A 16,438-nucleotide genomic window follows, 5' to 3' on the forward strand; every position below is an offset into this window, starting at 1 on the left:
CGGGCTGCGGTACACCGAGAGGCCGAGAGGCCGAGGCCGAGAACCTTCGAGAAGCTGATGCTGGGACCCGCCCAGATCCTTTCTTAACTTTCACAATACTCCCACAATACAAATCTTCCCAGCACATGAGCAAATGTTCAACCGCAACATAGCCTAACCCAAAGGATTATCAGGGAATCATAAAGTAAAAGTGCCATTTTTTTTAAAACATCTTTATTGGAGTATAATGCTTTACAATGGTGTGTTAGCTTCTGCTGTATAACAAAGTGAATCAGCTATATGTATATATATATATATACATCTCCATATCCCCTCCCTCTTGCGTCTCCCTCCCACCCTCCCTATTCCACCCCTCCAGGTGGTCACAAAGCACCAAGCTGATCTCCCTGTGCTATGCAGCTGCTTCCCACTATCTGTTTTACATTTGGTAGTGTATATATGTCCATACCACTCTCTCACTTCGTCCCAGCTTACCCTCCCCCCTTCCCGTGTCCTCAAGTCCATTCTCTACGACTGCGTCTTTATTCCTGTCCTGCCCCTATGTTCTTCAGAACCATTTTTTTTCTTATATTCCATGTACATGTGTTAGCATACAGTATTTGTTTTTCTCTTTCTGATTTAATTCACTCTGTATGATAGACTCTAGGTCCACCCACCTCACTACAAATAACTCAGTTTCGTTTCTTTTTATGGCTGGGTAATATTCCATTATATATATGTGCTACTTCTTCTTTATCCATTCATCTGTTTATGGACACTTAGGTTGCTTCCATATCCTGGCTACTGCAAATAGTGCTACAATGAACATTGTGGTACATGACTCTTTTTGAATTATGGTTTTTGCAGGGTATATGCCCAGTAGTGGGATTGCAGGGTGGTATGGTAGTTCTATTTTTAGTTTTTAAAGGAACCTCCATATTGTTCTCCATAGGGGCTGTATCAATTTACACTCCCAACAACAGTGCAAGAGGGTTCCCTTTTCTCCACACCCTCTCCAGCATTTACTGTTTGTAGATTTTCTCATGATGGCCATTCTGACTGGTGTGAGGTGATACAGTTTTGATTTGCATTTCTCTAATGATTAGTGACGTTGAGCATGCTTTCATGTGTTTGTTGGCAATCTGTGAAACACAAAAGACCCCAAATAGCCCAAGCAATCTTGAGAAAGAAAAACGAAGCTGGAGGAATCATGCTCCCTGACTTCAGACTATACTACAAAGCTACAGTAATCAAGACAGTATGGTACTGGCACAAAAACACAAATATAGATCAATGGAACAGGATAGAAAGCCCAGATATAAACCCATGCACATATGGTCACCTTATCTTTGATAAAGGAGGAAAGAATATACAATGGAGAAAAGATAGCCTCTTCAATAAGTGGTGCTGGGAAAACTGGACAGCTACATGTAAAAGAATGAAATTAGAACACTCCCTAACACCATACACAAAAATCAACTCAAAATGGATTAAAGACCTAAATATTAAAAAAAAAAAAAAAAAAGAAAAGAAAAATCCTAAATATAAGGCCAGACACTATAAAACTCTTAGAGGAAAACACAAGCAGAACACTCTATGACATAAATCACAGCAAGATCCTTTTTGACCCACCTCCTAGAGAAAGGGAAATAAAAACAAAAATAAACAAATGGGACCTAATGAAACTTGAAAGCTTTTGCACAGCAAAGGAAACCAGAAACAAGACGAAAAGACAACCCTTAGAATGGGAGAAAATATTTGCAGACAAAGCAACTGACAAAGGATTACTCTCCAACAAGTGCCATTTTTAAACTACTACAATGTAAAGGGAATCTCTAACTTTTCTTGTAAGTACCATTTATATAGTTCACCTAATCTCAAAACCATCCATGGCTGGCCAATAGGCACATGAAAAGATGCTCAACATTGCTAATCATCAGAGAAATACAAATCAAAACCACAATGAGATATCACATCACACCTGTCAGAATGGCTATCATCAAAAAGTCTACAAATATGGGCTTCCCTGGTGGCGCAGTGGTTGAGAGTCCACCTGCCGATGCAGGGGACACGGGTTCGTGCCCCAGTCCGGGAAGATCCCACGTGCTGCAAAGCGGCTGGGCCCGTGAGCCATGGCCGCTGAGCTTGCACGTCCGGAGCCTGTGCTCCCCAACGGGAGAGGCCACAATAGTGAAAGGCCCGCGTACCGCAAAAAAAAAAAAAAAAAAAGTCTACAAATAACAAATGTTGGCAAGGATGTGGAGAAATGGGAACCCTTGTACACTGCTGGTGGGAATGCAAATTGGCGCAGCCACTATGGAAAATAGTATGGAGGTTCCTCAGAAAACTAAAAGTAGAACTACCATATGATCCAGCAATCCCTCTCCTGGGGTATATATCTGAAGAAAACAAAAACACTAATTCAAAAAGATACATGCACCCCAATGTTCATAGCAGCACTATTTACAATAGCCAACACATGGAAGCAACCTAAGTGTCCGTCAACAGATGAATGAATAAATAAGATGTGGTATATATATATATATATCCATATATAACAATGGACTATTACTCAGCCATAAAAAGGAATGATATTTTGCCATTTACAACAACATGGATGCACCTGGAGGGTATTATTTTATGAAATAAGTCAGACAGAAAGACAAATACTGTATATCATCACTTATACATGGAATCTAAAAAATAAAACAAACTGGTGAATATAACAAAACCGAAACAGACTCACAGATATAGAGAACAAACTAGTGGTTACCAGTGGGGAGAGGGAAGTGGGGAGGGGCGAGACAGAGGTAGGGGAGGAAGAGGTACAAACTGTGTATCAATATGAAATAAATAATCTACAAGGATATATTGTACAGCACAGGGAATATAGCTAACATTTTATAATAACTTTAAATGGAGTATAAATCTATAAAAATTTTGAATCACTATGTTGTATACCTGAAATGAATATAATACTGTAAATCAACTATACCTCAATTAAGAAAAAAAGAACCATTCATAGCTAAGAAATTATAGAAGCTTTCTGAAAGATGGCACGGTAACATAATGCACTGGATATATTGCCATCAAAACATCATTAAAATATATATGAAACCAGTGAGGAAGAAAAACCTATAGTCACAGCTGAAATGAACTGTAGAAATCAAGCACATTCTAATTTCTGATAAGGTTTTCTACAGTCTCCAGTACCAATCAGATGTGATTAAGAGGAGTCAACTTGACTGTTAAACCCTAATTCAGGAAGTATCTTCTTTCTGAGACCTAATTTATTGATACTGAGTAAGTACTAATCTCATCTGTCCCAACTACCCCCCAAAACTCCAAGCATGTCTTAGTAGGAACCTTTTCCCTTTAACTGCACAACTGAAACAGAACTGGGAAATAGCAACAATACCAGTTAATATTGGCAGAATCCATTTGGGTCTAAACTCCAATTCATCACCCAATTCATCAACTGGTTGATGAAACTCCAGTTCATTGACCAGTCTCCTCTTATACCATACTCTGCTTATTTTCAACCCCAATTAACTTTAAGCTTATCTGAAACTCTTGATGTACATTCTGTCGTGAAATAAGGACCTGGAATAGGAAATGCAAAGCATTCTCTCAAATTCATTCATTTGGCCTTATGTATGGAGCATCTACTATACGCCAGTTAACGCTGCCAGGGAAAGTACCAGTGGAAAGCAGCCTGGGTCCCTGGGACGTTCCTGGCCTCTGAAGAGGACCAAAGTAACTGTAAGGTAAGAAACACCAAAACGAGTCCCAAAGAATTAAACAAGCAAACAAAAAGAATGGACATTAATAATGCTCACTTGAGAAATATGTGAATGTTCTAGGAAAATTATTAACTATTTCATGATGATAAGAAAATAAAGAAGTTATGAAATAAGAGAGTGCAAGACAAACTTTACAACAGAACAACTAAAATCATTTAGAAAGCAGTAAGTTGCAGCAGATATGTGACAGAAAATTTTATGGAGCACATACCAAAGAGTTAGGAAGAAATTAGCAAGAGTAGGAGGGAAGGTGATAGACAAGGCATAGGGAATCAAGTAAAATTCAACTCATGAGTAATAAGGAGTAGACTATCATTCCACCTATAAATAATAGATGCCCCCCAAAAAAAATAAAGAAGGCAGAATAAACAGAATGAAATCAATCACCAGACAATCAAGGTATAGCTAAACTTCTTTCTAAAACTTGAGCATTTCATCAAATTATAAATTAATTAGAAGTATAGGGGCATAACTTCTTCACTTTTGAAACAGTGGAAGAAATCACAAAAGTGTGATTGCATAAATATTCAAACAAAAATTAAAACAATGTCAGGGAGGGGGAAGGTGTCATGACAACAACTGTAAAGAGATCATTCAAATTCTCACACATGCAGACATTCCAAACTAAGTCAATAGGCAGAGTACATGATCAGTTTGGGTTTTTTTGTTTTTGTTTTAATATTTATCTATTTATTTGGTTGCACTGGGTCTTAGTTGTGGCAGGCAGGCTCCTTAGTTGTGGCATGCGAACTCCCAGTTGCTGCATGCATGTGGGATCTAGTTCCCTGACCAGGGATAGAACCCAGGCCCCCTGCGTTGGGAGTGTGGAGTCTTAACCACTGCACCACCAGGGAAGTCCCAACAGTTTGGTTCTTTTAATGGAATATTAGTATAATAATTCCTTTTTCATGGCTGTGTAAACCAACAGTACATTTTAGGGCAATAAAAAGGCAATTAATGTCCTAGAATAGCATTAAAGGTGCTATTTCATTTTTGTTTTAATTTGTTGTTCCTGGACTTGTAATTTAACTTAGAATTAAGTAAATGAAAAAATGTGCATAAATATGTTTATTACAGTGTCTTATGTAAGAACAAATACTGCAATTAACCTAAATGACCAATTTCAGAGAACAGTTTAACATATTGTCATTCCAACATAACAGACTTTCATAGAAAAACTACATGAAATGCTCTCGTAAACACGAAAAGAACAAACAAAAATTGTATATGTATTCTACATTTTCCAGCTATACAAAAATATTTACATAAAAATGATAATGTGCCATAATTAAAAGTTATTCTACTCTGGTCTTTTTTTCAAATTTTACTTACTTTTTAATATTCTATTCAATTAAGAAAAATTTCAAAGAGAAGGAAAAAACAATGATAGGTATTAACAGATTCATCTTTTTCAGGAGTAGGGCTAAGCACCCAATTCCACTTCCACATAAGAAGGCAATCTGTGTACAGAGCATGGGCTTTGCAGTCACAAAGATCTGGGCTTTGGTCCTGCACGAAGGTATTTACTAAATGTTTGACTTGAACAAGTTAAATTACTTCAACCTTCTATTCAAAATCAGAATACCGCGTACTCCATAAGGGTGACATGAAGTAGGCTTTGTAAAGCACTTTCCATAGTGACCGGCACAGTTAAGTGCTCAATAAAGAAAGGATGGCTATTGCTATTCAGGGTTATATATTCTCCATTGCTTCCAAACCTGTCCCCCATTCCTAGCTAATCAGTCCTAAATTTTCTGATTTAATCCTATATAGCCAATCTTATCTCAGCTCTTTGATTTGTCCCTTTTATCCACTTAGATCCAGGTACATAATAAGTACTAAATAAATAATACCTGTAATTTCTATGCATCTAGTTTCCATTCCCATAAGCTTCAATCTCACTAACCTGCTCCATCCTCCTCTATCCCATCAATACCAGAGATTTCTAGCTTCCAAAGTTCAACCCATTTCCTAACTTTGGTTAATTTTCAACATAATATTGCTAGACATATATATACATAGTGCCAAGTCCTTGACAGGGATTTCACCTACTACCCAAAAACTATAGAAACACTTATTCTGTCATAGAAGAGCACAGAGGTGAAAACAGGTTCATTTGACTTAAGTTGAAATCAGATTTTCTTAAATGACTACTACTTTTTAACATATAAATCTAGTTGATTTATAATACATAATTAAGGTTTACAACTCACTAGTTAATATTCATGACATACCCACTTTGTACCCAAACATACTGACTCCAACTCTCACCAACCCTGGAAGACTAGTATTATTAGCAACACTTTACAAGTAACTGAGGCACAGGAAGATGAAATAACTTGCCCCAAGTTACACAGCTAGTGACTGACAAAGCAAAAATACAAAGCCAGATCTGTCTCAAAAACTTGTGCTTTTTCCAAAAAGGGTAAGTGAAATGTGATATTTTTAAAAAGATAATCCTCAAAAGAATATTACATAGTATAATAATACTAAATATCCTTTTAATAAAACATAAATAGTAGAAGTTGAACATATAAGCAGAACCCTTAATTTACAGTCTTGTAGTTTTGAAAAGAATAATAGACTGAATTCCCCATACTAATAAGACTTATTCTAAAAATTCATTCATATATTTAAGAAATAGTTATTGAGCACCTGCACCTACTATGTGCCAGACACTGCTACTATGAACTTTTTCTTGTATATGAAAAATAAATCCAGTCTAATAAAAACCTGCTTCCTATTGATTTCAATGTTTTAATACAAGATACCAAAGAAGACATTTTATTCATTCTATTAAACCAGTTTAAAAGTTACTCAAGGGCTTCCCTGGTGGGGCAGTGGTTGAGAGTCCGCCTGCCGATGAAGGGGACACGGGTTCGTGCCCTGGTCCGGGAAGATCCCACATGCCGCGGAGCGGCTGGGCCCGTGAGCCATGGCCGCTGAGCCTGCACGTCCAGAGCCTGTGCTCCACAACGGGAGAGGCCACAAACAGTGAGAGGCCCGCTTACCACAAAAAATTTTTTTAAAAATTTTAAAAAGTTACTCAAAAAGTACAATTGATCCTTGAACAACACGGGTTTGAACTGCAACAGTCCATTTATACTAGGATTTTTTTCAGTAAATAACATTCAGCCTCCCTATCCCCATATGCAGAACCTGAGGGTATGAAGAGCCGACTGTACTATGTCACTTAATATAAGGGACTTGAGCATCCACAGATGCTGGTATCCTCAGGGACTCCTGGAACCAATCCCTCACAGATACTGAGGGATGACTGCATCATAAGGGAGAAATTAAGAACATAAAACTAAAAGTACATAGGGATTTCCCTGGCGGTCCGGTGGTTAGGACTCAGGGCTTTCACTGCCAGGCCCTGGGTTCAGGCTCTGGGTTCAAGCCCTGGTCAGGGAACTAAGATCCCACAAGCTGTGCACCACGGCCAAATAAATAAACAAATAAAAGCACATAAACTGTAATGGCAAGTGCAGTGGGTTGAAAAGTGTCCCCCTCCCCACAAACTCACGTCTACTATATCCACAGAATGGGATCTTATTTGGAAATAGGGTCTTTGGGGGTGTACTTAGTTAAGGATCTCAGGATGAAATCATCCTAGATGTAGGGTGGGCTCTATGTCTAATGACTGGTGTCCTTATAAGAAAAGGAGAGAACACAGGCACACACACACAAATGGGGCCATGTGAAGACAAGCAGAGAATGGAGCTTTGCTACCACAAGCCAAGGAACACCAGGAGCCACCAGAAGCTGGAAGAGGCAAGAAATAGATTCTCCCCTAAAGCCTTCAGAGGGAGTGTAACCCTACTAAACCCTTGATTTCGGACTTATAGCCTCCAGAACTCCAAAACAATTTCTGTTGTTTTAAGCCACCCAGTTTGTGGTACTTTGTTACTGCAGCCCTAGGAAACTGATAGGTTTATGATATTCACCATTAAAATCAACAAGTTAACAAAAGTAATCTTTTTTGAAAACAGGTTTTCTAAACTGAACTACACATGTCCAAGAATTCTTTTTTTTTTTTTAATAAATTTATTTATTTTTGGCTGTGTTGGGTCTTCCTTGCTGCGCGCAGGCTTTCTCTAGTTGCGGCGAGCGGGGGCTACTCTTCGTTGCAGTGCGTGGGCTTCTCATTGTGGTGGCTTCTCTTGTTGCAGAGTATGGGCTCTAGGCATGTGGGCTTCAGTAGTTGTGGCTCACTGACTCTAGAGCACAGGCTCAGTAGTTGTGGCGCACAGGCTTAGTTGCTCCGCGGCATGTGGGATCTTCCTGGACCAGGGATTGAACCCATGTCTCCTGCATTGGCAGGCGGATTCTTTTTTTTTTATAAATTTATTTATTTTATTTATTTATTTTTGGCTGTGTTGGGTCTTCGTTGCTGCACATGGGCTTTCTCTAGTTGCGGCGAGCAGGGGCTACTCTTCATTGCAGTGAGCGAGCTTCTCATTGCGGTGCATGTGTCGTGGAGCACGGGATCTAGGCGCATGGGCTTCAGTAGTTGCAGCATATAGGCTCAGTAGTTGTGGCTCGCAGGTTCTAGAGCACAGGCTCAGTAGTTGTGGAGCGTGGGCTTAGTTGCTCGGCAGGCGGATTCTTAACCACTATGCCACCAGGGAAGTCCCATCCAAGAATTCTTAAATGGAACACAGTGATGATGGGGAACCAAGCAAATGTTCACCTTGTATAAGCATCAGTTACTCCCTATGCCCTCACACAGTGACATCCATGGGAGTTACTTCTTGCTCCCAGACTATTATGTTCCAGCTCCTAGGGTTTTCTGCTTTTTCAAGTTGTGTCTCATCCTTCAAAGACTATCAGGAGTCAACTCACAGCCTCCTCTCCAATGTTCTAATTTCAGGATTCTAAGTTTCTATGGGCTAGAAAAAATCATAAAACTAAAATTATTAGAATAGACTTTCTAAAGTATGCTCTACAAAACACTAGGACTGGAGACTCTCCACAGAAAAAGATTTCATAATCAAGGAGTCTGGGGAAGGATGTCTGCTCTCCCTTTTGGAAACTCATTATACATATTAATATAGTAATGGCTCTAAAGAGCCCTGCCGTAAAGAAACCTAACAAACGTTTAACCTGGTATTTCCCAGTCTTAATTGGATACAGGTTTTTCCCTCAGAAGTTTTAAAATATGTTGGGCTTCCCTGGTGGCGCAGTGGTTGAGAGTCCGTCTGCCGATGCAGGGGTCATGGGTTCATGCCCCAATCCGGGAAGATCCCACATGCTGCGGAGCAGCTGGGCCCGTGAGCCATGGCCGCTGAGCCTGCGTGTCCAGAGCCTGTGCTCCGCAACGGAAGAGGCCACAACAGTGAGAGGCCCGCGTACCGCAAAAAAAAAAAAAAGTTTTAAAATATGTCCCAACATTGATTCTCTAAATATTTTCTCTTTCAGAGTAGGCAGTATCTCCTATTATTTTTCTCCCTTTTTCCTCCCAGCAAAATCTTACTAATTTAAGGCCATAATATAATATGTCATGTTTTCCTTACTTGTAAGAACACAGATATCTGCCTTGAACCCAACTGCCAACGTACTTCAGCATTAGAATTTCAGTAGCGTAATACTTTTGAAAATATAGTCACCTTATTATAGCTTAGGAAACACATTATCACATTCGATCCTCACAATAAACCTATGATACAGGTAACATGAGGCTCTGGGAGATTAATTTGTTGAAGTAAAGCTATTAACTGATCAAGTTGGAACCGGTCTTCTAATTAGAAATATTCCAAGTCTTGGACCTCTCCACTCTACCCCACCATCAAAGTGCAGTGGGAAGGGAAAAAAAGCCTTGGCACAATATCAAAACCTGAACTTTTTCTCAAAACTAGGCTAAAGATTCTCCAGTGACTTAACTCAGTTACAGCCAAATTAACTGCTGCTCCATAAGTCAATCAGTGCGGTAAATGGACTTTGTCAGGGATATGCATTACTAAGATATTTCTCCCCTTTTCCAAAGCTCAAAACGTTACTCTTCAGACTGTCACTGTTTTACAGTAATGCTAAGATGTTGCTTTTCAGTGAAATGGAAGACAGGTATTTCTGCCATGAAAGACTTGAGTCATTCACAGCAAAGGTTACCAGAATTCACAATGTCTCCCGCACAACAAAAGCAACAGATGAGTCAACTAAATATTAGCTAACAACCTGTTATTGCTTTCTAAAGGGAACTTTGTCTAACTGTAGAACAGTGTAACAGATGCTCTTCTAATCAGCTATGTAATCCTGAAGTAAAACAAGATCATATTTTGAAAGAGAGAATTTTAAATACTGATAAAGAGACGCCACAAAGATGGAAATATTTATAAAGATATTCTAATCACCCAACTATTTCATTCTCACTCTAAAATTGAAAAAAAAAATCTCACTGCTAAAAGTATCAGGGAAATAACTTAATCCTAGAGAGAGATGAGTTTTAAAAGCTATAGGTGGAAATGTGAGAAAGGTACCTTTCCTTAACCAAACATTTCAGGCATCCCAAAAGGCAAGCCAAATACCCATGTTCCACCCAACAGTAGCTTAAGCAGTAAAACATTAACAGATGCAACTGAAGCCCAGTCTGACTCCTCCCAGATTCCTTTCTCCTTTCTCTCTCCCTAGAGGTTACCACTATCTTGAATGTGGTGTTTGTCTTTCCCACAGGTATGAATCCATAAATGATCCAGTAACAATGTTTTTCATATGGTTATTTTACAAATTTAATTTTGTATATTCTTTTGAATACATAATACCTGCACTACACAATTCAAAACTATAAAAAGATATACAGTGACATGTCCCTCTGCTACCTAGTTCCCCTCCCCTGAACAACTAATGTAACAGTTTCGTGTGTATCTTTAAAGAGACACTCTATACATATGCAGGTAGTTACACTTACTTTAATTTGTCCCTGCTCTTTATACACAAATGGTAGGAATACTATATACTTTGTTCTACTATCCCCTTATTTTTTCCTCTTAAAAATACACATTGGAGGGCTTCCCTGGTGGTGCAGTGGTTGAGAGTCCGCCTGCCGATGCAGGGGACACGGGTTCGTGCCCCGGTCCGGGAAGATCCCACATGCCGCGGAGCAGCTGGACCCGTGAGTCATGGCCGCTGAGCCTGCGCGTCCGGAGCCTGTGCTCCGCAATGGCGGAGGCCACAACAGTGAGAGGCCCGCGTACAGCAAAAAAAAAAAAAAAAAAAACCACATTGGAAACTGTTCCCTGTATTATATGAAGTCGCTTGCTTTTTTTTCCTTTTTTCCCAATATCTGCAAGGTATACCACTATGGATAAACCATAATTTAACTATTGTCCTACTAGAAAGGTTACTTCCAATCTTTTGCATTTATAAACAATATGATATGAATAACTCATTATTTCATACACCTATAGGATAAATTCCTAGAAGTTGAATTGCTGGGTTAACTTTAATAAACACTGTCATACTCTATAGAGGTGGTACAAATTTGTACTCCTACCAGTAATGCATGAGTGTTTTTGCATGTTTTTAAATTTTATATGAATAACATGACTATATATATTCTTCAACTTCTTGTTTTTGTGGCCTAACCTTATATACTTGAAATTCACCCATGCTGAGATATATAGCTCTAATTCACATATCGATTTTTTACTTCAAGAAGCTTTTAAGTAACTTCTTTGATTCATTCAAAGAGTCACCTATTTATCTTAAATTGCAGTTTTATATAGAAATACTCACCAAATTAATAAATAGATTGTATGTATAAACAACTCATTTGCCAAAGACTACCCACCCTACTAATGAGGCATCTTCTTTTGGAAAACTAACAAAAACTGTCATTTAAATTTACTGCAGTAGTAACATGACTCTGTTCATCCATGCTTTTATAATCGTTCTGGGAGGAAAGGGGACTAGACCCCACCAGGGAGTGGAGACTAACACCTTGACAACCTGGGGGGGGGGGGAGAAAAAAGTATCTTGGAAATAATAAGATAATTCAAGCATAATCCCAAGCTAACCCTAGCTGTCTATTTAAAGTTTCCCCTCAAAATGTTACCATTAAATTACCAAAGGATCTTTTTTAAACCTGTAACAAGAAACAAAATAATTCATATGAATTTAAAGTCCTCTCTGCACCCCGCCCATAAGTTTCCTATAAGATGGAATACCATATCGGGAATTTTTCTGCATATCTGTATAACATCCTCTATTAGACTCCTTTTCTATGTTAAATTTAGCAATGTGTATGACTAATTTTAAAACCTCTAGCTAATCCAAATTGTCTCCATTGAAATATGTGGCTAATCATATAATTTATAAGAATTCTTGTCAAATTCTTGGCTACTGTAAGTTACCATCGTCACCACTACAGTGGCTATTTTTGCTTGCTCACTGGGCAGCTATGTCCCCCTTCCTCTCTTCTAAAAAAAACCCATTTCTGTGTAGGTATCTACTCTGTCCCCCCATACTATTCAAGTACTTCAGAAGAAGATGCCCCCCCACACACACACACGTCCAGAAGCGGGCCGTATTCCTCTAAGGGTAATACCATCTCTCCTGCTAGTGCCTACTTATAGGAACACAAGCCTAAGCCAGTTAGCACATGGTATCCCTGGCCAGAGGGAATGATTGAGCCAATGAGACTCATGAGGGCTATGCTGGGGCTTCCTTGCTCTGGACAGAGAACCACAGAAAGAGATGTTCTTGGCTAGGCTGAGTTGGATTTTCTTATTTGGGATAGAAAGCATTCCAACTGTTCAACAACTTTAAAAAATGCACTGGTTGAAGATTTTGACCACCATCAATTAATGTATTTATGAACAAATGAACCATATCTATAAAACCTATGATCCTTTGACTAATACTGGCCTTTCTATATTTGGAGAGATTGTTGACTTTGACAGTGTGTGGTATTTCAAGAGAAGCACATGTGGAGGAGCGAAGGTTAAGGAATAGCAGTCACTGGAGGGATTCAAGGCACAGCCACATCACAGATCAAACCCAGGAAATGAGAAATATCCTCTTGCTTTCCTATCTGCCATGCCAAAAGCCACCTAGCCAATAAGAAAGTGAGACCTGACTCTGCTCAGGTCTATATTAGGAAAACAATGAGTATCCTAATCCAAACAGAACTCTGGGAGGGGTGAAGGCATCAAAACTGTTATTACTATTTGGGTGGCATTAATGAGTATTTCTTACAAATACTTATAAACTGAAAGTTTGTAATTGCTAACAAGTAAAGAGACAACATCACCAAAAATAAATAACTTCAGAAGCACAGAAACATCTTACTGGCCTAATACAGACCCACCCTAAAGGCTGTTATTACCCTATTCTGGCATTTGCTTCTTACTTTCTTACATTGTTGGCCTTGCTGATTTTCTTAAGAAGGTTTAGGCAGTTGCTTCCCTGTGGGCTATACAGCAATTTTCCAGTTCTATGACTCAGAAAGAGCAAGAGAAGGAAGGGCTCTCCTCTTCCATCCCTAGATAAAATCAGAAAATGTTTATTTAGCTCCGATAGAGCAAGGCTCAGTTAGTTAATTCACTGTACAGACTTTCACAAACTTTTTTCTCTTTCAAGTCAAATATTTACCAAGCGCTTAGTATATGCAAGTCACAGGCTATTTATCCAAAGCCAATGCATGAATTATTTTTATCAGTTCCATACTTCCTTCCTCTACATCCCTAATAATAAAGTCAAATATGTTGAAGGAAAAAATATTTATGCCTCACAAAATTTGCAATTAAACTTTTTGTGCCAGCATTGGTGGACTGGAGAGCAAGTTTGTTATTTCCGGAATACTGTATTGAAACACAAGGGTAAGCGATTCCACTTGTCTTTAAAAAAAAATTTTTTTTTCAAGTAATGTACATAAAACTATTAATTAAAATATAAATATCCTGTGAAAATAAACAGAAACTAACTGCATCAGTGAATTAATAAACACTATCTGGAAGCAAAATCTGCACTGCCTACCAGGTTTGGTAATTCAGAAACACTGAAGGCACGGCGTCTGCTTTCAGACCATAAACCAAGGATCGCAAATACATGTAGGACCAGTTTATATTCATTAACTGCTCCGAAAAAAATTAGTGATCCTTTCCGAGAAAATGGCCTTTTTTTTTTTTTTTTAACTCTGTAAACTACTCCCCAAAGCAACCTTACTTCGGGGGAACACATTTCACACTTGAGAATCAGCCAGGGCAGGTAAGTCAACAGCCTTCTGAAGAGGACGGAAATATGGACAATGCCGAGGACGGCCAGGGAACCGATGGGCTGGCCCTGAGCCGAGGGATCACAGCTGGGACGAACGGCGGGCCGCCTCTCCAGGGTTCCCGGCCAAGACCCCGGCGCCCCCACCCAGCTAAGGGAGCGAGTAGTGCAGCCCTCGACCGTCAGGCCTGGGAAAGTTCGCACCTCTGCATCCCCGCCCCTCGCACGGACGAGCCCCTCCGGCCGTCGCACCGTCGCCATGGCGACCAGTCCCCACCCCACCCCCGCCCTCCCAGGGGGCGCCGCTCCGCAGTCCCGCCGTGGCCTCCGGCTCTACTCCGGCCGGAGCCTGGACAGGGACTGCCGAGCCCGGGGGACGAGGAACGCAAGGGGCGGGGGAGGATGAAGAGATGCGAAAGGCGGAAGTCACTCGGATCCCGGGCTGGGGCCGAGCCTTGCCCCGGAGGTCCTCACCCTTCACTTTGCCGAACGTCCCGACCCCCAGCGTGTCTCCCAAGATGTAGTGGCCGATCTTCACCCGCCCGTCGTGTTTCTGCTTCTCGGCTGTCGCCATCTTTCTCCAGGAACTGAGTCTGCGCATGGCGCCGCGGGAGGGGGCGGAGGGGGCGGGCAGGGCCGCGCCGGGGGCGGGCGGGGAGAGGGTGGGGACGCGGGAGGGGAGCCGCGTAGCCGAGCCACCGCCCTGCGCCGTCCGCCGTGTCCCCGCAGCCAGCCGTCGGGCGCAGACGCTCCCCCTGGCGGGGCTGGCGGGGGTCTCTGGGAGGGGCCCCGGTACCTCGCTCCATGCCCTGCATCCTTGCGGCATCGGGCGCCCGCCCACCTGCGCGCGGGAGGGGGCTTCCTGGATTGCAGAGAAGGGCCGCAGCCCCTCGGCTCCTTTCCTCTGGCGGAGTCTCTACAGGCAGTGGTCTCCCCTAATTATTACTCCGGAGTCGTGGGGACCCGCTCCCCTTCCTATTCCGAGGTGGGGAGATGGGCAATGGGGAAGTTGCTTGGGTAAGGCAGATATGTGGCTTGTTATCAGTGCAGCGTGAATTGAAACATGGCTGGAGACACCACCCTGCCACTGTTTTCTAACCTTTTCATTTTTCCTGTTCGGATGGAATCTATAAGCCCCTGGGAGTTGTCACTTGCATCTTTGATGAAGTTTCCTTTTCCTCCACCCCACCTGCCACCCGCGCTGCTCTTTTTTACTTTGAGCCACTAAGTTGCTATTGGGCACCTCGACAGTTCAAGAAGCGAGAGGTGTTGGTCTTTCCTCCTGCTGGATGCCCTCCTGAAATGTTCTCCCCACAACAAGCTCTGAGGAAGGAGCAGGTTGGGGTTAAGGGTGAATGTGTGTGTGTTCGGGAAGCAGGATGCTACCCAGACATTTGGATGTATAGGAATTAATATTTTTAGATTACCAGTAAAATGTAGACTTTGAACTGAAAACAAGGCTTACAGTTGCATCAACCAAATCAATCGACAAATATTTATTGTACTTTCAGTGAGTAAAAGTTAGTCTATACAGATGGGATCATGGCATATCACAGGGGGAGTAGAGAAAGTATGCTTATTTGTAATAGAATTTTAACTGAGTGTTACTCAATTATATTCCTTTAACATGGGCAAAATCAAGTGTCCAAAAAAAGTTTATGTGATCTCAGTTTTGCAGTGTCATAGCATTTGGACAGGTGTCAATGGGCAGAGTTAGACTCTTCATGAAAATAATATAAAAAAGAAAAAGATGAAAAATGTTACCTTTTTCCTTCCCCGTGAAAGTTACTCAACTCTTCTGGTTTTTATATACTTTATATTTATGAAATAAAAGTAATATGCATTAAGCACAGCTTTGTTCCAAGCAAGGTACTGCAGGAGAGGCAAAAGCCTTTGAGCTTAGAATTACATCAGATAATCAGAGGACATTTACAACTAGCCTTGGATAGATAATCACTTCCTACTGTATTATGGACTGCACATATTTTGAAGAGCCAAAAAGTTAAGAAATCTTTGATTACTGAGATATTTGGGGGGTAGGCAGTGGTTACTGTTGTAATTTTTGCTCTGTTGTTTCTTCACCTTTACTGTTTGTAATGTGAGTTTCGGCAGCTTTTTTTTTTTTTAATTTATTTATTTGGGGGCTGTGTTGGGTCTTCCTTGCTGCGTGCAGGCTCTCTCCAGCTGCGGCGAGCGGGGGCGGGGCACTCTCCGCTGCGGCGCACGTGCTTCTCATTTTGGTGGTTTCTCCTGCTGTGGAGCACGGGCTCTGGGAGCACGGGCTTCAGCAGCAGTGGCAGGAGGGCTCAGTAGTTGTGGCTCGCGGGCTCTAGAGCGCAGGCTCAGTAGCTGTGGCGGACGGGCTTAGTTGCTTTGCAGCATGTGGGATCTTCCTGGATCAGGGCTCGAACCCGTGTGGCCTGCATTGGCAGGCAGATTCTTAACCA

The 16,438-nt window shown here is 41.1% G+C and overlaps 1 protein-coding gene across 2 annotated transcripts in view; it reads right to left on the reverse strand.

The window, feature by feature from the left end:
• PRKAA1 (protein kinase AMP-activated catalytic subunit alpha 1) overlaps positions 1-14,592 on the reverse strand; it is a 46,391-nt gene extending 31,799 nt beyond the window's left edge. The window contains exons 1-2 of one of the 2 annotated variants that reach the window (XM_060146992.1): positions 14,466-14,570; positions 13,137-13,260 (exon numbers count right to left, since the gene is read on the reverse strand). Coding sequence is in view for 1 of the 2 variants with exons in the window: in XM_060146991.1 (XP_060002974.1) it covers positions 14,466-14,592 (127 nt within the window). In the remaining variant the exon portion in view is untranslated. Of the gene's footprint in view, positions 1-13,136; positions 13,261-14,465 lie in introns of both variants that reach the window. The other variant, XM_060146991.1, reaches the window with a different exon arrangement.
• Between the last annotated feature and the right edge of the window lie 1,846 nt (positions 14,593-16,438).

This window comes from Lagenorhynchus albirostris, chromosome 3 (assembly GCF_949774975.1).
Source record: "Lagenorhynchus albirostris chromosome 3, mLagAlb1.1, whole genome shotgun sequence".
In the NCBI taxonomy this organism is placed as follows: domain Eukaryota; kingdom Metazoa; phylum Chordata; class Mammalia; order Artiodactyla; family Delphinidae; genus Lagenorhynchus; species Lagenorhynchus albirostris.